The 20,766-nt window shown below is 51.2% G+C and overlaps 3 protein-coding genes across 4 annotated transcripts; all 3 read left to right on the top strand.

The window, feature by feature from the left end:
- The first annotated feature begins 1,096 nt into the window (after positions 1–1,096).
- On the top strand, positions 1,097–2,535 carry LOC141940461 (gallinacin-5-like). Its single transcript, XM_074861351.1, has 3 exons — positions 1,097–1,517; positions 2,107–2,233; positions 2,398–2,535. The coding sequence occupies exons 1-3, from the start codon at positions 1,460–1,462 to the stop codon at positions 2,411–2,413; spliced, it is 201 nt and encodes a 66-aa protein (XP_074717452.1). The 5' UTR covers positions 1,097–1,459; the 3' UTR covers positions 2,414–2,535.
- A 1,029-nt stretch (positions 2,536–3,564) lies between these two features.
- On the top strand, positions 3,565–8,042 carry LOC141940460 (antimicrobial peptide THP1-like). Of its 2 annotated transcripts, XM_074861349.1 has the most exons (5): positions 3,565–4,887; positions 5,946–6,154; positions 6,280–6,367; positions 7,158–7,266; positions 7,798–8,042. In XM_074861349.1, exons 2-5 carry the CDS (start codon positions 6,095–6,097, stop codon positions 7,808–7,810), a joined length of 270 nt encoding a protein of 89 aa, XP_074717450.1. In that variant the 5' UTR covers positions 3,565–4,887; positions 5,946–6,094; the 3' UTR covers positions 7,811–8,042. The 2 variants fall into 2 exon arrangements, 1 of the variants encoding a protein (XP_074717450.1); XR_012627996.1 differs by lacking the exon at positions 5,946–6,154 and having other exon boundaries at positions 3,567–4,887.
- Positions 8,043–17,792: 9,750 nt separating this feature from the next.
- LOC141940459 (ostricacin-2-like) lies at positions 17,793–20,469 on the top strand. Its single transcript, XM_074861348.1, has 3 exons — positions 17,793–17,879; positions 19,881–19,968; positions 20,339–20,469. The coding sequence occupies exons 2-3, from the start codon at positions 19,911–19,913 to the stop codon at positions 20,467–20,469; spliced, it is 189 nt and encodes a 62-aa protein (XP_074717449.1). The 5' UTR covers positions 17,793–17,879; positions 19,881–19,910.
- Positions 20,470–20,766: the final 297 nt, after the last annotated feature.

Here is a 20,766-nt window from a genome sequence, read left to right as displayed (position 1 = left end):
GGCTCCTCTGCTTCTTCCAACATGCAGCGGCTATCTTCCACCCTTTCTGCAGTCGTTGGCTCACACAGGCACTTGGCATCTTGACAAGGAGGAAGAAAGAAAGGGCCAGCTGCCAACCCCCACTGCCGAAATCCCCAGCCACTGGTAGCTGGGAGGATCATGAGTACTCTTCCAAACATTGGAAGAGGCAACCCAAAACTCAGGTGTGCAGTACAGTCCCCTCTGTACTGTCACTTGTCCTGGTGGCATGCTGATCTACAGCCAGAAAAAGAGAAAAGGCCTTGGCCCAGTTTTTTTTATGTCTGCTGAGCTGTCATGGCATCAGAGCTGCAGGAGGCGAGGCACTGGGAGCAGCTGCATCTGGTGGTCAGGCTTCGTTAAGGTGGCATTTAACTCATCTCTGTGCTGCTGCTCTTCAACACGTGCACTACCTCGGTTTTGGAGTGGTGGAGGAAATAAGAAGCTGTCCTGAGTGCCTGCGCTTGACCACCATGGCAGAGTAGCGTTGGCTGCCAAAGGATCCCCCCAGAGACAGACCTGCAAATACTTTGTACAATTTCCCTCACAGGGGAGAGAAATTGAGGCAGGAAAGAGCAATGAAATATGATGAGGCATTGGTATAAAATGTATGTTCATGTAACCACTCAGCAAATATACATTGTGCATGTGTTTTTAATATATATACACAGACATATGCTTGATGAATCTGCAACAAGGCTGAAAAAGTATATGAAGATGGCACCATCAATATATTGAGAAGCAATAAAGGGTTACATACAGCAAACTCTTAACACAACAAAGTCACAACTAAAGCTTGTCATTCATGGGATTGCCAGCTGGACGAAGATGTCATCCCATGTGGCGTCTTCCCAGTTATTTTCAAGTGAAGCATAGAGAGCACTCTTCACTTGGGGGGGAGGAATACAGAGCTCTTTTGTGTTGCGAAAGCGGATTGCTTGCCAAGGTCTAACGAACAGGGATGCAGTGTGTCCCAAGACGTGTCCAGCAAACCACGGCGCCGAACGGCCCTTACGCAAAGCGAGATGACACAAGACCCTGGGCTGGAGGCCTGGGAATCCTTCTCAGAGGTGCCAGGAGAGGAAAGCGATACCTTCTTTTCTCTGGTGGGGGGAGAAACAGGAAAAAGAGCTTTTGGGCTGGACATTCTGAGGTGTCAGCCATCCCAAGGGACACTTTGCCACGTGGAGAGACCATCTGGCTGGGACAAAACTGCTGGTGCTGCCTCTGGGAGCCAAGAGGCTGAGGGAAGCTCCTACCCTCGGGTTGTCGAGCACATCCTCCTACCAGTGACTGGTCACATCCCCTGGACGGGCTGTCCCCTCTCCTCAGCTCCGTCCCTGTGCAGGTGCTACACGGTGGGCAGGCAGGGACCCTCCTGTTCATCTCTACCTGCTTTCTCTTCTCCCTAGAGCTGTGACCCTGCCGGGGACTCCCAGCCATGCGGATCCTGCCTCTCGTCTGTGCTCTCCTCCTCCTGCTGATCCAGGGAGCAGCAGGTAAGAAATGCTGGGGGGAATGTGGGGGATTTGTGCTTTGTCAATATTCTGTAGGGAGGATTTGCCAGGTGAGATGATGAGTCATATGTGACTTCTGTTTGCTGTGGCATCCCCCCCTGGGGTCCCTCACAGCCCATATCTTTAGCAAAAGTCTTCTACTGCAGGTTCTGCAGCTGGGACAAGAGCTGGGACCTTGTAACAAAGCTCTTGTGCTCCAGGGATGAGGATCTGCTACCTTCTCAATAACTCCTGGCCCATGACTTTCTGTGTCAGCAGCGCTGGGCACAGCAGCCCTGCCGGAGAGGAGAAGGAGGGAGGAAAGCAGATCCTGCTTCCACCCTCGGAGTTCTCCCTTGTGCCAGGAGGGAGCCAGCAGACCTGTTGGAGAGCCTCTCCTAGAGACCACTGAGGGATGGTAGTGAACATCCCATCCAAGTGCCATAAATATCACCTTGATTTCTGCTGCAGACACATGCCTGGGCATTCGTGGCATGGGACAGGCAGGGATGGGCTAACTCTGGCCACACAGGGACCAGGGGCTGTGCTCAGCAGGGCCATGCCAAAGGTCACCTCTTTCTGTGCTCTCCAGGGCTGTCCCTTGCTCGAGGATCACCCCAGGACTGTGAGCGCCGTGGGGGCTTCTGCTCTCACCGGTCGTGCCCTCCAGGAATTGGCCGTGTTGGCATTTGCTCTGAGCAAGACTTCTGCTGTCGGAGGTAGGTTCAGGGCTGCCTGAAGGGCTGAGGTTGCTGCTTGTTGGGGTTAGAGGTGAGGCTGTTGGAGAAAGAGGGGAGATATGCAGCCCAAGGGCATGGGGACACCCCAAACCCTCAGTGCTGCCCTGGTTGGGACAGGCACTGCCAGATCTTTCCTCCCGCAGTCGCTGGTATCCCTGATGGGCTCCTGAGTCCCTGGCGCCAATCTCCAAGCAGCCCTCTGAGACCAGCCCATGCCCTCACAGTGTGGTCAGGGCGATGCTGCGCGGAGGCACCAAGCACTGCTGGGAGCAGCAGCAACCCGGACAACCGGACCTCAGTCCCATGGGAATCCCTTACACCAGTGTCCCCAATACAAGGTGGTGGTTTGCATTCCTACTGCCAAGCGGTGTGTGTGTGTGTGTCCTCAGGGAGCGATGTGCAGGGGTGCGTCTCTTTTCTCTGCGTGCAGGGAAGGGCAGAGAAGAAGGGGGGAATTCCCGATAGGCATGGACCCACACACATCCCCTCCATCTTCATCTACCCTCTCTCCAAGTTGGCTCCAAGTCACAGCAGCATCCCCCCCAGTGTGGGGGGGACCCACAGGACCCCAAGACCAGACTTCTCTGTCAACAAGGGCATTCCTGCACCTCACATCCAGGGTCAGGGATGGGGGGGTGCTATGAACCCCCTAACTTCCATGGGTGCCTGCTGGTTGGCCACTGGGTCCCAGGCTGGGTCAGGAGTCTCCATGGGGCTGTTTCACTGGACATGCTGCTCTGGTGGCCTTGGGTTCATCCCCAGGTGTGGGGCCTGGGTGCGTGACACCAGGGGGGTGTTTTGGCATCCAGGGGTAGCTGGCGGGGAGTGGGGAAAGTCATTCTGCCCCTGAAGAAATAGGGATTGATGGCTGTGCCAGGGGGCCACTCAGGAACTTCAGATTGAGTTGAGGGTTAGTGCTGGGGGAGGGGGTAGGGTTCAAGACATGGGGCTGGGATGGGGAGGTCAGTTAGGAGCCCAGGGCCAGGCTGTGGGTCAGCATCATGGGTAAGCCTTGGGACAGATTGACGATGCTCAGCTCAAGGAGGGTCATGGAGGTGGTCCCTGCACTGCCGTGGGGCAGTCACCATGGTGGCTGGTAGGGCAGGGGTCATCCCACTGCCCCCAGCCAGGGACCAGGGCAGGCCAGGGGGGCTGGGAACAGTCTCAACCGGGGGCATTGAGCACCTCCATGGAGATGGGCCAAGGCCAGGCCAGGATGTCAGCTGTGGGCCAAAGTCGAGGTCTGGATCAGCAGGGCCAAGCTGCAGCTCTGCTGGGGTTCAGCACAAGATCCCCAGCTCAAAGCAGCTCCCCTGAGCAGGGGTTGGCCCCAGCAATGGCCTCCCTGCAGTGTGGGCTGGAAGCCCTCTCCAAACCATATTCAGCAGCCCTTGGCTGTGCTGGTCCTAGACTGGTCCTGAGCCTGGTACCAAACCTCCAGGAATGAGGATGCTCCTGGGACGCTTACACCTACAAAGACACCACCATGGACACCCAATCCTACTTCTGTGGATTGCTGCTGGGGGAAAATCCCCATTATATGTGTAGAAAAGGTAACCTTATGCCTGTCTCTGACAGATGGCACCAGACCCTTTGTCTCTGATATATCCAACCTCAAGACCATTCGTTCTCTCCAGGATCCAACTCCCAGAGCGTTGGTCTCTCTGGGCAATGGACCAGCACTCTTGGTACTCTCTCCCATACCCAGTACTCTGACTTGAAGTTTGCTAGAGGACTGCACAACCATGCAGGCACACCATAGACAGATTGTTCATACAAAAAGTAGTTAGAAATAAAGTTTACTAGGAATATAGGACAGATCATGGTGATCAGATGTAGGGTATGGCCAGAGAAGCATATGAACCAGCAGCCTGCTTACATGAGTTTAGGCCCTTTCATGTCTTGCTTATCTCTGTTTCTACTGAACCACATTTGTGGTTTTGTAACAGGACTGACAGTTTTAGGAGCAGTGAATTCAGACAGAATTAGGTGAGCTGTGGCTCCACCTGATCACTTTTCCTCTGTTCACTGTCTGTTTATCTGAGTAGCCATCAGAAAGGTAGCTTGTCAATTCCTGGCATATCAAATGCAAATCACCTTGGCAAGCATGAAGCTGTTCTCATAACGTCAAAAGGAGACAAAATTAAAATATTTTGCATGATACTGCATGTCACACACTACCCGCTTACTAAATAAATTAAAAGGAAAGGAAGAGACAAATATCCTTTTATGACACTGGTTGCTACTGGTGTCTACACCAACCAGTCTGCTTTGTCCATCCCAGGCAGTTCATGCCAAGCCACCACAGCCCAGCTGCCCGCTGTGACGCAGGGTGTCACAAGATGTATTGCATGAGGATAACGGTGAAGACTGCAAAAACCCCCAAGAGGTATCTCAGCCTCTCCCATTGCTGCGGGGAGGGGTAAGGTGCAACCGCATCATCTCCACACAGCTGGGTTTTGTGATTAGCCAGGGGGAGCTCTGCAGCAGGAATAAGCGCATGCCCCACCCACCAGCAATGGTATAAAACCAAGGTATTTTGGCCAAAACAGTAGTCCCTGGACCCAAGGGCAACTGGACACAAGTGATTCCTGGCTCGTTTGTTACTGCCTGAACACCAAGACCTCCATCAGGTAGGTAATTTCCATGTCTCATTCTGGAAAAACTGCGCATTCATCTTCTCTGTTCGAGTAGCATTACCCTAGACCCAACTAAATGACAAACTGCTGGATATAAATAGGCTGCCAGAGATGCCTAGGAAAGAGAATAAAAACCTTCCTATGAGTCTAAGAACCCAGAACACATGGAAGATGGCACTAAGATTTCCTGACTACAAGAGGGACTGGAAAGGTGCCTTGAGGCTGGAGGAGGGACGCGAGATCTTCTGTTCTGGAGGGAATGGGGACTTTCCTCAGCAAAGTGAGGAGATACTTTTCCCACAGCAGTATGGAGATTTCCCATCCTTTCAGGCTTTCAGTTAACTCCAAAGGTTGATTTGTGTTTCTGGCTGCCAAGACACTTCCCTGCCCTCTTGCTCCTCCCTGGGTCGGTGCTGCACAGGGCAGGGGCAGTAAGTCTGGGGCTGGGGAGTGTCTTTGCTGGGAAGCCCTGGAATGTTCTTGAGTTGAGGATGGGCACTCCCAAGCTGAGCTGGGAGGACTTTCCTGAGCTCAGGGAAGCAGAGGTGATTGGGCAGAGTGTTTTGGGCAGCCAGCATTGGAGTGTCTGAGGTGATGGAGAGCACTGGCTAACCTTTCATATAGCGTGGCATCTCCAGGCACATGCATTTCCCTAAATTGCAGCACCTGGATCATTTCTTTCTTGTAGTCTGACTATTGGCATGGCACTGAGTGTTGGCACAAGCCTTTCCTGATGTGCAGGCCTCCTCTGCTCTGGCCCTTGGTTAAGGAGAGGCAGAAACGAGAGAGAAGAGTCAGAAGCGCTAATTCTGATTTGCTTGAAATCCAATCATGTTTCATTCCTTGATTGGGAACAACCCTGGAGACAGACCATTTCAGGTGGTAGGAATTTAGCACTTTCAGAGAACCCTGGAGATTTGGGTCATTCCAGCAATCAGGGAATATATATGAGTTTTGTTAATGAGAAAAGCGTTTGTTACATGAAAAATGAGGGAGTAAAAATTCATTAGTTCCATAAGATCCAATGTCAATTTTATGTTTGTGTATTCCAGATTTCACTGGCCGATTTTTTGACTGAATTGGCAACAGTTGGCCCCAAGGTCTGCAGCCTGTGCTTTGGGGAAGGTCTGTGGAAGAGCTTTGAGAAAGTTAATGGAAAAACATCAGGGGAGGCAATCAGTTTCCAAGAGATCGAGACATCATGAAATGCTTCCAAGATATGCAGGGTGGTACAGAGCTACCAACTGTTCTTAAGAGAAAGGTAGAGGCAACATCACTGGCTTTAGTTGCAGGTAGACACTCTGCAGTTTGGTGTGCCACAGTGCCCAGGCTTCTGCACCGCCTGGGGTTCTCATGTCCTCATTGCCTTGATGTCCCTCTCTGCAGCCCCGTGAAGACCCGGGACAGACATCAGCCATGAAGATCCTGTACCTGCTCTTCCCCTTCTTCCTCCTGTTGGTCCAGGATGTTGCAGGTGAGAGGGAAAGAGGGGAAAGAGGTGAGGCCCCATCAGGTGTGCTTTCCATGTCCCCCAAAGTGACCACGTTGGTTGGAGTGATGTAAAGGTTAGGGGCGATTGAGGAAAAGGCATTTTTTGAGTGTCCTTCCAAGAGGACATGGACTGGGGGTGGAAGGAGTCCCTGAAAATAGAAGCCTTTCTTCTTCTGTGTGTCAGGAAGGTGTTTGGTTTCGGGCTCCAACCCTGAACCATGCTGTTCCTCTGGGGGTGTCTCTGAATGACCTTTTGCCCTGTGCAGTGATGGGAGAGAGCCCCAGGGGTTTGTTGGCTCAGTGGGTTGCCTGGGGCATAAAACTTTCTATTCTGGTCTAGGTGCTTCTGTTGAGTGTCCCAAAACCTCATTACCCCAAGTCATGATCCCTTCCAGGGCTGGGCAAGGGTTTTCCATCAGAGGAAGGGCAAGGGGTGGAGCCAGGAGAGGGACTGGGATACGAGGAGTGCCCCGCTTGCCAGCTCTGCTGGTCCAGGCAGCGGTGGACACACAGCTGGGGAGACAACATGGCTCTTCCTTGACCTCACGCTGGTCCTTCCCACTGTCTGCTATTTGTGAGCACTCACTTTAGAGTGAAAGAGTCCTTCTAGGTGAGAAACATTGTTACTGATAATGTGGCTATGGTGAGGATGAATCTGAGCCCCATATATTGGTGTGAAATGCATGAGGATTGTCAGCCTTTCTGCAACCACACACTGCTTGCCCAGATTATCACTGTCATTGTTCTGTGTGTATCATTCCCCACAAAAACAGGAGGTGTGATTGGATGCAGACTAAGACGGAGATTCTGTGCTCCTGGGAGGTGCCCCCTCAATTCAAGACCTATTGGAAGATGTTCATCATTTCAGGCATGCTGCAAAAGGTAAGGCCTAGATTTCTGGCTGAGGAAAGAGGTTCCTCCTTTGTCTACAGAAATATCTGTTAAAAATTTCTTTCTAGCAAATGCCTGGTAAATACTCTCCTGCATTTATGCTTTGTGGGAGAGGCCCAAGAAGGAAGGGAAAATCCCTTGTGGGTTTGGACCTGCCCTGAGTGGGGCTGAAGGAGCCTGAGGTCAGCCAGCACCTCCCCACTCTCCTTCAGCCCCATGAGACTCATTCAGGCTTTGCCGAGGGCTCTCCCAAGCTGGCAAAGAGTGAAGCGTTCCCTGTCCTTGGACAGCATCGAGGACACGATCCTGGGTTTGCTGCACCTTCATCGACTTGGAGCCAGGGCAGCCAGCACTAAGATAACATGGGTCCAAACTGTCAGCAATAAGGACTGAACCTCACCTCCGCTGAGCCTGATTCTTTTGCAGCATAGGGATTGTCATCACAAGGGAGAGAGGAGAGAGTGGGAGGAAGGGAAATGTAAGTTACAACAGGTGACGCGGTTGTCTGGTTTCTTCATACAGTACGTGGGGTTAAGACCCTCATCTCTGCAAGCAGGACGTCCCCCTCACTTCTGGCTCCTGGAACCATCTCCTGATGTCCTCTCCCCTCTCTGCCTCTGCCGTTCCCAGCTGGTGTGACAGCAGGAGTAGAAGCGCTGCTCCTGCTGGGTGCTTGTGTGCTGGAGACATCTCATCACAGATTCAGTGTCGTTGGGACAGAGGCTGCTTTTCCCGGCTTGAATAAAGCTGAGCAGTTTGGCATTGCAGCGTGTGGGACGTGTGGCTGTTTCCTCGATCTGGAGGGTGCGCCATGCATGCTGGCTCTGGGGATGGGGGTGGGTTGGTGTCAGGAGAAACGCCTGGGGCTGCTGGGGGTCATTACTGTGTCTATCTCCAGGGAAGCTTTTACCTGGCAGCTGTGTGGGGACACGGAGCCTGGCAGTCTCCACTGGGCCAGGGTGTTTGCTGTGGGGGCGATGGAGCTGCTCTGCTCCCTCCTGGGGAGTGGGAGCCCTGTCCTGGTTTTCATAGGCCCAGACTTCTTTCTTTTTCCAGGACCCTGTTCCCATGTCAATCTCTTTTTGTGGTGGGTAGCAGTCCTTTCTCGTGATGAGCGCTCAGCCCAAGTGGTGATGAGATCAAGGGTTGCATGGTCCTGCTGCTGGGTGGGAAAGGTGTCTCCTTGGATACTATGCAGGAGATATCTGTGCCCAAAGGGACCGGGACATTGCTCTAACTGGAAGGGTCAAACTGCACATTTGTGTTTGTCTGTTTATCCATGCACAAACTGGAAATTCTCTCTCCATCTCATTATGGGCTGGGCAAGGACAGGACCAGCCGGAGCCCAGGAGGGGCCCCTGCCCTCTCTTCAGATGGTGGCTGGGCTGCCAGCAGTGTTGGGGGAGGTGCTGTAGGGTGCTGGGTGGCTGCGGCCCCAGCAGCATCTCCCAGCCTGGACTGTGCAGTAATGTCAAGCCAGGGGTGTCCCCATGTCCCTGGACTGCATATTCTCCCCTTTCTCCAACAGCAAAGGAAATATTCCTGTGGAAAGCAGGGTGATGTTTATGGCACTTGGATGGGATGCTCACTACCGTTGCACAGGAGTCTCTGGGAGCACAAATCTGGGAGCTCTTTGTGCATGAGGCACAAAGCTGTCCCTTCTAGGCTACTGATGTCTCAGCTGAGTTTCCCAAAACCTCATTACCCCACGACATGACCCCTGCCAGGGCTGGGCAAGGGTTTTCAATCAGAGGTTACAACACAAAGGTGGGGCACTACCAGGACAGGGACGTGGGATGTGAGGAGTGCCCTGCTTGACAGCTATGCTGGTCCAGGCAGTGGTGGACGCACGGCTGGGGAACCAACATGGCTCTTCCTTGACCTCATGCTGGTCCTTCCCACTGTCTGCTCTTGTGAGCATCCACTTCAGAGTGAAAGAGTCCTTCTAGGCGAGACATGTTGTTATTGATGATGTGGCTATAGTGAGGATTAATCTGAGCCCATATACGGGCCTGAAATGCATGAGGACTGTCATTCTTTCTGCAACCATATACACTGCTCAAACAAATTATCACTCTCTTGCTTTGTGTGTATCATTCCTCACGGAAACAGAAAGTGTCCCCACGGAGCTGCCAGGTAAAAGCATCCCTGGGGACGGACACAGTGATGACCCCCAGCATCCCCAGGTTCTTCTCCTGATACCAATCCACTGCCACCCCGAGAGCCAGCAGGCGCGGCACACCCTCCAGAACAAGGAAACGGCCACACGTCCCACACGCTGCAATGCCAAACTACTCGTCTTTATTCAAGCTGAAAAAAGCAGCCTCTGCCCCAGTGACACCGGATCTGTGATGAGATGTCTCCAGCCCATAAGCACCCGGCACACAGCAACAGCAGCACTTCCACTCCTGCTGTCACACCAGATGGGGATGGCAGAGGCAGGGAGGGGAGAGGACATAAGGACATGGTTCCAGGAGCCAGAAGTGATGGGGACATCCTGCTTGCAGAGTTCAGGGTCTCAACCCCACAAACTGTATGAAGAAAACAAACGAGCACGTCACCTGTTGTAACTTACATTTCCCTTCCTCCCACTCTCTCCTCTCTACCCTGTGATGACAAGCAAGTGTATGCTGCAAGAGAATCAGGCTCAGCGGAGGTGAGGTTCAGTCCTTATTGCTGACAGTTTGGACCCATGTTATCTTAGTGCTGGCTGACCTGGCTCCAAGTCTATGCAGGTGCAGTAAACCCAGGATCATGTCCTCGATGCTGTCCAAGGACAGGGAACGCTTCACTCTTTGCCAGCTTGGGAGAGCCCTCGGCAAAGCCTGAATGAGTCTCATGGGGCTGAAGGAGAGTGGGGAGGTGCTGGCTGACCTCGGGCTCCTTCAGCCCCACCCAGGGCAGGTCCAAGCACCTTTCCTGTCCTTCCCTGGCCTCTGCCTTGGAGCACATATAGCACTGAGCCATTAGCAATCATGGATGCTTAAACACAATGGCAACTCTTTCTGCAATAACAGTAGCATTTCTAATTACAAAACTCACTTTTTGCAGCAAAAGAAAAACCTTGAACATTTTCCACTGACGATAAAGGGGAAGGAACACTTTAGAAATCCACAGAAGCCTTTTTCTCGTTCACATTGTTTCTTATTTCCTGGAGCAAGGAAGGATCCTGCACAGTGAAAGAGGTCACAGAAGGTAAGTATGGGATAAGTGCCAAAAATGTGAGTGGTTCCAGAGAGGCTGACGCTGCCCCTGGATCTTAGTCTCACACGTGCACCCAGCACCAAATTTAACATCTTCACCTCTCCAGTTGGAGGTCCTCTTTTCTGCAGCAGCATGTGTGCACGTGGCAAAGTCATAGGGAAAGAGCAGTGTGAGGCCCAGGAGGTGCTGTGTTGGCTCCTCAGCTGCCCCCTCCATTCATGAGAGCCATTCCCTCCCAAATGTTCTATCTGACAAATCTGGTCACTTCCCAGGACATGGAAGCCCCCACTGATGGGGCCTCACACCTCACACTATCTTCCCTCTTCCCCTCTCACCTGCAGCACCCTGGACCAGCAGGAGGAAGAAGGGGAAGAGCAGGTACAGGATCCGCATGGCTGACGCCTGTCCCAGGTCTTCACTGGGCTGCAAAGAGGACACATCAAGACAACAAAGGAAGAACATGGACATGGCTGGGCACACATGATGACCAACAAGCAGAAGATCAATCTCCAACAAAAAGAGATAAGAACGATTCTTAGCACTGCAACTTCACAGGTATCCTGGGAGCATTTTGGGAAGCACCAGCCTATTGCACAATCTGAAGTTTACTTCACTGTCAACTTCACAGGACTTCCTGATGTTTTGCTCAAAACACAGACTGGAGGATTCACGCTACTTGTTGGCATTTGACTCAAAATAGCATCCACTGGAATTCAGATTATAAGGAAAGAAAAATTACTTTTACATATCATAGCCCCTCAGAACTTTTGCAGGTCATGTGTTTGTCCCTGAGCAGATTTTTCTGTGAGACAGGATCAAGGGGTGACACAAGATACACTTCCCAGCACAGTCAGTAGACCAGGATTACCACTGGGGCATTTGCTCTCTCCCTTCTGCCTCTTCTTAATCAAATGCCAGAGCAGAGAAGGTTTCCACATGAGGAGAGGCTTGTGCCAACACTCAGTGCCATGCCCATAGGTAAACCAGGGTCAAGAAATTAGGGAAATGCATGTGCCTGGAGATGCCACGCTATATGATGGGTCAGCCAGCGCCCTCCATCACCTCAGACACTCCAAAGCTGGCTGCCCAAAACACCCTGCCCAATCACCTCTGCTTACCTGGGCTCAGGAAAGTCCTCCCAGCTCGGCTTGGGAGTGCCCATCCTCAACTCAAGAACATTCCAGGGCTTCCCAGCAAAGACACTCCCCAGCCCCACACTTACTGCCCCGGCTCCATGCAGCACCGACCCAGGGAGGAGCAAGAGGGCAGAGAACTGTCTTGGTGGCCAGAAACACAAACACAATCAACCTCTGGAGTTAACTGAAAGCCTGAAAGGATGGGAAATCTCCATACTGCTGTGGGAAAAGTATCTCCTCACTTTGCTGAGGAAAGTCCCCATTCCCCCAGAACAGAAGATCTCCTGTCCCTCCTCCAGCCTCAAGGCACCTTTCCAGTCCCTCTTGTAGCCAAGAATTCTTAGTGCCATCTTCCATGTGTTCTGGGCTCTTAGACTCATAGGAAGGTTTTTATTCTCTTTCTTACGCATCTCTGACAGCCTAATTATAAGCATGGATACGTCCAGCAGTTTGTCATTTAGACTAGTGTTTCTCAACCTGTGGTCCACGGACCCCTGGGTGGCCATGATGTCATCACAGGGGATCCACAAAGGCTTAAAGCAGGGGTGGGGAACATCCATCCCAGAAACGTTGGTCTGGCCCGCGGCAAGCACTGAGCCTCCTTTTCCCACAGTCTCCTTCCCTCAGTGCTCCTCCCATACTCAAACCCGCGCCCCCCCCCCACGGCTGCCCTATTATATTCAGTGCTAGTATGGCTGGTGGGACCCACTTTAGCTAGGCGGTTTTTCTCTTAAAGAAATTTTCTTTACTCAAGGGCCCTCTTTAAGGCCAAAACAGGGCTGGAGTCTGCTCCTCCAAGTGGCAGCCCTGGACCCATATATGGACAAAAAAATATGGTGACTGAACACAGACAAACAAGGGAGGAGGTGGGAAGAACTGTAAAAACTTTTCATTAAAATTTAATGTAAAAATTAAGTTCAGAGTTAGCATGTTAAAATACTAAAAATGGGCCATTTGAGCAAGAAGACTATTGATGCTATTATTTTAAATTCATATAGCATCGTTGAAATAAACATATTATGATAAGAGTGTGTGAATTAATAGATTAACCTATTTCCCTTCTCTCCAAATTTGAAGACCCTTTATGAGAAAATTGAACGAAATATTTAATATAGACTAGTGCTTGAAATCTTGAATTAAGTCTTGGTAGTCGACGGCCACAAAAGGTATTTAAAGGGGGTCCATGTTGAAGGAAAGGTTGAGAACCCCTGATTTAGACAGTTGCAGGAAGAAGGATTTGCACAGAGGCTGAATGGGTGGGCAGCCCAGAAGGGACTCGGCAGTCACCTACCTGATGAAGGTGTGGCTTCAGAGTGCACCAAGGCAGCAACAGGCTGTAACAATCCAACCCCTCAGGAATCAATTGCAGCCACAAGTGTTAGGATCAGGGAGTGACACCTTGCCCAAAACACCCTGGTTTTATGCCACTGCCTGTGGGTGGGACATGCTCATTCCCATGGCCACAGCTCCAATGAGAAAGTGACCCGTCTGCATGGGGGTGGTGGGGTTGCACCTCACCCCTCCCTGCCGCAGTGGGAGAGGCTGAGGTGCCTCCTGGGGGCTGTTGCAATCTTCACCGTTATCCTCATGCAACACGTGTTGTGACACCCCCCTGCAGAGCGGGCACCCAGGTCATGGTGTCTTGCTGAAAAATCTTTGGGATGGACAAAGTTGGTGCAGACACCAGCACCAGCACCAACCCAGTCCCAGAATAAGGGAGTCCTTCTTCATCTCTTCTCATCTGATTGAACAATCAGTTATCGTGTGATGTGCCAGAACACGCAGAAGACTGAAAACCCTCCCACCTCTAGACACTGCAAGAACATCTTCTTTTGGGCCAAGAGGGCTGTGCACCGGACATGTCCAAGGTGATAAGCATGACATGCTCTCTAGTGACTATTCAGATCATATGAGAGTCACACCAGGATGCACGTTAAGGTCTGTAAACCAGGTGATCCAAGGAATCTGCATCTCCTCCTAAAGTCACCCAAGGTGAAGAAAGAGAAGATCGATGTAGCCACTGCTTGCGAAGACAATGCATTTGAATCCATGCACGAAATTGGGAGAAGTGACAGTCCTTGCTGGGCAGGAGTTGTGCCACATGCCTGACTTGGCAACTGCCTCTCAAGGGGTTTGGGAGAGGAATCTGATCCCCCCAAGTCCGAGGCGTTACCTGCTGGGGACTGTGGGAGTGGAGCCTGGACTCTCGGCCTTCTCTCCTTACACGCCATTGAGATGTCAAGTCACCGTGGCGAGATAACAATCACAGAAAAGGTCTAAGTCAGCTTCTGCATGCTTAGCAGAAGCAGAGAGCCCAGCTGCCCTGAAGACTGATCTTGGGGTTTACTGGGAGAGCTTCTTGAAGAGAAACCATAAAAGTTCCATGTTGTGGTACAGCAGCAGTTTGGTGCTGGTTTCTGATGAGCAGGGATGAAGCACGTGTGTGTGTGTGCATGTATGTGTGTGTCCCAAGAGGTGCCCAGCAAACCCCAGCACCAAACGGCCCTTACGCAAGGCAAGATGACACAAGACTCCGGGCTGGAGGCCTGGGGATCCTTCTCAGAGGTGTCAGAAGAGGAAAACGATGCCTGCTTTCCTCTGGTGGTGGGAGAAACAGGAAAAGGAACTTTTTGACGGAACATTGTAAGGTACCAGCAACTCCAGCCTGTGCTCTGTGCTCTCCTCCTCCTGATTCTCTAGGGAGCAGCAAGTAAGATAGGAATGAATGAAGTGTATGGAAAGATGGAGGATTTATTTGATACTACAGTGAAGCTGCCCAGTAGAAGATGAGATTTCCTATAGACAAAATAAAAGAAGACAGAAGCCAAACGGTTTGGTACAGATATATTTTTTCCTCCACTGAGATCATAAGGCACATGTGATTTTTCCTGGTTACTGTGGCATCGTCCCTAAGGTCCCTCACAGCCCATGTTTTTAAGGAGAAGCTCCTGCTGCAGGGCAGGTTCTGCAGCTGCAACAGGAGTTGGGACCTTGTAAGGGTCCATGATGGGATACCTCCAGCCCACGAGCACCCGGCACCCAGCAGGAGCAGCCCTTCCACTCCTGCTGTCACACCAGCTGGGGATGGTAGAGGCAGGGAGGGGAGAGGACATCAGGAGATGGTTCCAGGAGGCAGAAGCGAGGGGGACGTCCTGCTTACAGAGTTCAGGGTCTCAATGTCAGACAGTGTACGAAGAAATCAGAAAAGCACCTCACCTGTTGCAACATACTTTTCCCTTCGTCCCACTCTCTCCCTCTTCTTCTTCTATTGTCAAGCATGTGCAGGGAGAGGAGACTCAACCTTGCAGAGGTAAATTTCCGTCCTTTCAGTTGTCTTGGACCTGCGCTCTCCTTAGTGGTGGCAGCCTTGGCTCCAAGGGTCCTTAGAGACTTCAGGAGGAGGATCCTGTGCCTCACACTCCCCAAGGGACAGCCTTCTCATTCGGACAACACAGCTGAGCTTTGTGTATTGACAGTGGGCAAGCCTTGTGCGGCTGAAGGAGAGTGGGGCACTGGCTGACCTTGGGCTCCTTCAGATCCACTGCAGGCAGGTCCAAACCCACAAGGTCTTTTCCTTTCTTTCCCTGGCTTTTGCTTCTGAGCATAAATGCACAAAACTGTGAGCCAGGAGCTGGCTTGAAAGACAGTAGTAACTTTATCAACAGGAGCAAAGAGTTTCCAGGACTTACTTTCTGCAGCAGTGCCTGAATGTAGAAAAAAGTCCCACAATTTTTAATGGGAAACAGAACCCCCCCAGAAATGAAGAATCCCCCCTTGTTGTCTGCATGCGTTTCCTGCCTCCATGGAAGATCATGCACAGAGAAACACTCAAAATGATAATCTGGGAGAGCAGTGTGTCATTTCAGAGAGGACCACGCGTCCCTTGCATTTCAGGCCAGTATATGGGCTCAGCTTCATCCTCACCATAGTCACTTAGCAAAGTGTGTCACCTAGAAGGACTCTTTCACTATAAAGTAGGTGCACAATGGGAGTAGAGAATGGGAAGGACCAGCATGAGGTCAAGGAAGAGCCATGTTGCCTCCCCAGCTGCATGTCCACCACTGCCTGGACCAGCAGAGCCAACAAGCGGGGCACTCCTCGCATCCCAGATCCCCGTCCTGGCTGCACCTTGCCTTTGTGTGGCCTCTGATGGAAAACCCTTGCCCAGCCCTGGCAGGGTCATGCCTTGGGGTAATGAGGTTTTGGGACACTCAGCTGAGACATCAGTAGTTGAGAAGGGACAGGTTTGTGCCTCACACACAAAGAGCTCCCAGATTTTTGCTCCCAGAGACTGTGGAAATATCAGCCCAGGGGTGTCCCCATGTCCCTGTGCTGTATATTCTCCCCTTTCTCCAACAGCAAAGGGAAATTTTCCAGAGGAAAGCAGGGTGGTGTTTATGGCACTTGGATGGGATGCTCACTACCGTCCCTCAGCAGTCCCTGGGAGCATGGGTTTTCAGCTCCCAGGTTTTTCCAAGATCCTGTTGATAGCGAAGGGAAAAGTATGTTGCTGGGTGCCGGGTGCTTGTGGGCTGGAGATACCCCATCATGGACCCTTACAAGGTCCCAACTCTTGTCACAGCTGCAGAACCTGCCCTGCAGCAGGAGCTTCTCCGTAAAAACATGGGCTGTGAGGGACCCTAGGGACGATGCCACAGTAACCAGGAAAAATCACATGTGCCTTATGATCTCAGTGGAGGAAAAAATATATCTGTACCAAACCGTTTGGCTTCTGTCTTCTTTTATTTTGTCTATAGGAAATCTCATCTTCTACTGGGCAGCTTCACTGTAGTATCAAATAAATCCTCCATCTTTCCATACACTTCATTCATTCCTATCTTACTTGCTGCTCCCTAGAGAATCAGGAGGAAGAGAGCACAGAGCACAGGCTGGAGTTGCTGGTACCTTACAATGTTCCGTCAAAAAGTTCCTTTTCCTGTTTCTCCCACCACCAGAGGAAAGCAGGCATCGTTTTCCTCTTCTGACACCTCTGAGAAGGATCCCCAGGCCTCCAGCCCGGAGTCTTGTGTCATCTTGCCTTGCGTAAGGGCCGTTTGGTGCTGGGGTTTGCTGGGCACCTCTTGGGACACACACACACAAGCACACACACACACACGTGCTTCATCCCTGCTCATCAGAAACCAGCACCAAACTGCTGCTGTACCACAACATGGAACTTTTATGGTTTCTCTTCAAGAAGCTCTCCCAGTAAACCCCAAGATCAGTCTTCAGGGCAGCTGGGCTCTCTGCTTCTGCTAAGCATGCAGAAGCTGACTTAGACCTTTTCTGTGATTGTTATCTCGCCACGGTGACTTGACATCTCAATGGCGTGTAAGGAGAGAAGGCCGAGAGTCCAGGCTCCACTCCCACAGTCCCCAGCAGGTAACGCCTCAGACTTGGGGGGATCAGATTCCTCTCCCAAACCCCTTGAGAGGCAGTTGCCAAGTCAGGCATGTGGCACAACTCCTGCCCAGCAAGGACTGTCACTTCTCCCAATTTCGTGCATGGATTCAAATGCATTGTCTTCGCAAGCAGTGGCTACATCGATCTTCTCTTTCTTCACCTTGGGTGACTTTAGGAGGAGATGCAGATTCCTTGGATCACCTGGTTTACAGACCTTAACGTGCATCCTGGTGTGACTCTCATATGATCTGAATAGTCACTAGAGAGCATGTCATGCTTATCACCTTGGACATGTCCGGTGCACAGCCCTCTTGGCCCAAAAGAAGATGTTCTTGCAGTGTCTAGAGGTGGGAGGGTTTTCAGTCTTCTGCGTGTTCTGGCACATCACACGATAACTGATTGTTCAATCAGATGAGAAGAGATGAAGAAGGACTCCCTTATTCTGGGACTGGGTTGGTGCTGGTGCTGGTGTCTGCACCAACTTTGTCCATCCCAAAGATTTTTCAGCAAGACACCATGACCTGGGTGCCCGCTCTGCAGGGGGGTGTCACAACACGTGTTGCATGAGGATAACGGTGAAGATTGCAACAGCCCCCAGGAGGCACCTCAGCCTCTCCCACTGCGGCAGGGAGGGGTGAGGTGCAACCCCACCACCCCCATGCAGACGGGTCACTTTCTCATTGGAGCTGTGGCCATGGGAATGAGCATGTCCCACCCACAGGCAGTGGCATAAAACCAGGGTGTTTTGGGCAAGGTGTCACTCCCTGATCCTAACACTTGTGGCTGCAATTGATTCCTGAGGGGTTGGATTGTTACAGCCTGTTGCTGCCTTGGTGCACTCTGAAGCCACACCTTCATCAGGTAGGTGACTGCCGAGTCCCTTCTGGGCTGCCCACCCATTCAGCCTCTGTGCAAATCCTTCTTCCTGCAACTGTCTAAATCAGGGGTTCTCAACCTTTCCTTCAACATGGACCCCCTTTAAATACCTTTTGTGGCCGTCGACTACCAAGACTTAATTCAAGATTTCAAGCACTAGACTATATCAAATATTCAATTTTTAATTTTCTCATAAAGGGTCTTCACAGTGGGAGAGAAGGGGAAATAGTTAGCCTGTTAATTCACACACTCTTATTATATTTATTGCAATGATTCCATATGAATTTAAAATAACAGCATCAACACTCTTCTTGCTCAAATGGCCCATTTTTAGTATTTTAACATGCTAATTCTGAACTTAATTTTTACATTAAATTTTAATGAAAAGTTTTTACAGTTCTTCCCACCTCCTCCCTTGTTTGTCTGTGTTCAGTCACCATATTTTTTTGTCCATATATGGGTCCAGGGCTGCCACTTGGAGGAGCTGACTCCAGCCCGGTTTTGGCCTTAAAGAGGGCCCTTGAGTAAAGAAAATTTCTTTAAGAGAAAAACCGCCTAGCTAAAGTGGGTCCCACCAGCCATACTAGCACTGAATATAATAGGGCAGCCGTGGGGGGGGGGGGCGCGGGTTTGAGTATGGGAGGAGCACTGAGGGAAGGAGACTGTGGGAAAAGGAGGCTCAGTGCTTGCCGCGGGCCAGACCAACGTTTCTGGGATGGATGTTCCCCACCCCTGCTTTAAGCCTTTGTGGATCCCCTGTGATGACATCATGGCCACCCAGGGGTCCGTGGACCACAGGTTGAGAAACACTAGTCTAAATGACAAACTGCTGGACGTATCCATGCTTATAATTAGGCTGTCAGAGATGCGTAAGAAAGAGAATAAAAACCTTCCTATGAGTCTAAGAGCCCAGAACACATGGAAGATGGCACTAAGAATTCTTGGCTACAAGAGGGACTGGAAAGGTGCCTTGAGGCTGGAGGAGGGACAGGAGATCTTCTGTTCTGGGGGAATGGGGACTTTCCTCAGCAAAGTGAGGAGATACTTTTCCCACAGCAGTATGGAGATTTCCCATCCTTTCAGGCTTTCAGTTAACTCCAGAGGTTGATTGTGTTTGTGTTTCTGGCCACCAAGACAGTTCTCTGCCCTCTTGCTCCTCCCTGGGTCGGTGCTGCATGGAGCCGGGGCAGTAAGTGTGGGGCTGGGGAGTGTCTTTGCTGGGAAGCCCTGGAATGTTCTTGAGTTGAGGATGGGCACTCCCAAGCCGAGCTGGGAGGACTTTCCTGAGCCCAGGTAAGCAGAGGTGATTGGGCAGGGTGTTTTGGGCAGCCAGCTTTGGAGTGTCTGAGGTGATGGAGGGCGCTGGCTGACCCATCATATAGCGTGGCATCTCCAGGCACATGCATTTCCCTAATTTCTTGACCCTGGTTTACCTATGGGCATGGCACTGAGTGTTGGCACAAGCCTCTCCTCATGTGGAAACCTTCTCTGCTCTGGCATTTGATTAAGAAGAGGCAGAAGGGAGAGAGCAAATGCCCCAGTGGTAATCCTGGTCTACTGACTGTGCTGGGAAGTGTATCTTGTGTCACCCCTTGATCCTGTCTCAGAAAAATCTGCTCAGGGGCAAACACATGACCTGCAAAAGTTCTGAGGGGCTATGATATGTAAAAGTAATTTTTCTTTCCTTAGAATCTGAATTTCAGTGGGTGTTATTTTGAGTAAAACACCAACAAGTAGCGTGAATCCTCCAGTCTGTGTTTTGAGCAAAACATCAGGAAGTCCTGTGAAGTTGACAGTGAAGTAAACTTCAGATTGTGCAACAGGCTGGTGCTTCCCAAAATGCTCCCAGGATACCTGTGAAGTTGCAGTGCTAAGAATCGTTCTTATCTCTTTTTGTTGGAGATTGATCTTCTGCTTGTTGGTCATCATGTGTGCCCAGCCATGTCCATGTTCTTCCTTTGTTGTCTTGATGTGTCCTCTTTGCAGCCCAGTGAAGACCTGGGACAGGCGTCAGCCATGCGGATCCTGTACCTGCTCTTCCCCTTCTTCCTCCTGCTGGTCCAGGGTGCTGCAGGTGAGAGGGGAAGAGGGAAGATAGTGTGAGGTGTGAGGCCCCATCAGCGGGGTCTTCCATGTCCTGGGAAGTGACCAGATTTGTCAGATAGAACATTTGGGAGGGAATGGCTCTCATGAATGGAGGGGGAAGCTGAGGAGCCAACACAGCACCTCCTGGGCCTCACACTGCTCTTTCCCTATGACTTTGCCACGTGCACACATGCTGCTGCAGAAAAGAGGACCTCCTACTGGAGAGGTGAAGATGTTAAATTTGGTGCTGTGTGCACGTGTGAGACTAAGATCCAAGGGCAGCGTCAGCCTCTCTGGAACCACTCATATTTTTGGTAGTTATCCCATACTTACCTTGTGTGACCTCTTTCACTGTGCAGGATCCTTCCTTGCTCCAGGAAATAAGAAACAATGTGAACGAGAAAAAGGCTTCTGTGGATTTCTGAAGTGTTCTTTCCCCTTTGTCATCAGTGGAAAGTGTTCAAGGTTTTTCTTTTGCTGCAAAAAGTGAGTTTTGTAATTAGAAATGCTACTGTTATTGCAGAAAGAGTTGCCATTGTGTTTAAGCATCCATGATTGCTAATGGCTCAGTGCTATAGATGCTCCAAGGCAGAGGCCAGGGAAGGACAGGAAAGGTGCTTGGACCTGCCCTGGGTGGGGCTGAAGGAGCCCGAGGTCAGCCAGCACCTCCCCACTCTCCTTCAGCCCCATGAGACTCATTCAGGCTTTGCCGAGGGCTCTCCCAAGCTGGCAAAGAGTGAAGCGTTCCCTGTCCTTGGACAGCATCGAGGACATGATCCTGGGTTTG

The sequence above is a fragment of the Strix uralensis genome, chromosome 3 (genome assembly GCF_047716275.1).
Source record: "Strix uralensis isolate ZFMK-TIS-50842 chromosome 3, bStrUra1, whole genome shotgun sequence".
In the NCBI taxonomy this organism is placed as follows: Eukaryota; Metazoa; Chordata; class Aves; order Strigiformes; family Strigidae; genus Strix; species Strix uralensis.
This window is presented reverse-complemented; position numbering and strand designations above follow the sequence as displayed.

Excerpts from the sequence above, each read along its gene's own strand:
- LOC141940459 (XM_074861348.1), top strand. The coding sequence starts at position 19,911 with ATGCGGATCCTGTACCTGCTCTTCCCCTTCTTCCTCCTGCTGGTCCAG. Across the intron at positions 19,969-20,338 it reads GCTGGTCCAGGGTGCTGCAG|GATCCTTCCTTGCTCCAGGA; the intron begins GTGAGAGGGGAA and ends TTCACTGTGCAG.
- LOC141940461 (XM_074861351.1), top strand. The coding sequence starts at position 1,460 with ATGCGGATCCTGCCTCTCGTCTGTGCTCTCCTCCTCCTGCTGATCCAG. Across the intron at positions 1,518-2,106 it reads GCTGATCCAGGGAGCAGCAG|GGCTGTCCCTTGCTCGAGGA; the intron begins GTAAGAAATGCT and ends TGTGCTCTCCAG.
- LOC141940460 (XM_074861349.1), top strand. The coding sequence starts at position 6,095 with ATGAAATGCTTCCAAGATATGCAGGGTGGTACAGAGCTACCAACTGTT. Across the intron at positions 6,155-6,279 it reads CAACTGTTCTTAAGAGAAAG|CCCCGTGAAGACCCGGGACA; the intron begins GTAGAGGCAACA and ends CCCTCTCTGCAG. Across the intron at positions 6,368-7,157 it reads GTTGGTCCAGGATGTTGCAG|GAGGTGTGATTGGATGCAGA; the intron begins GTGAGAGGGAAA and ends CCACAAAAACAG.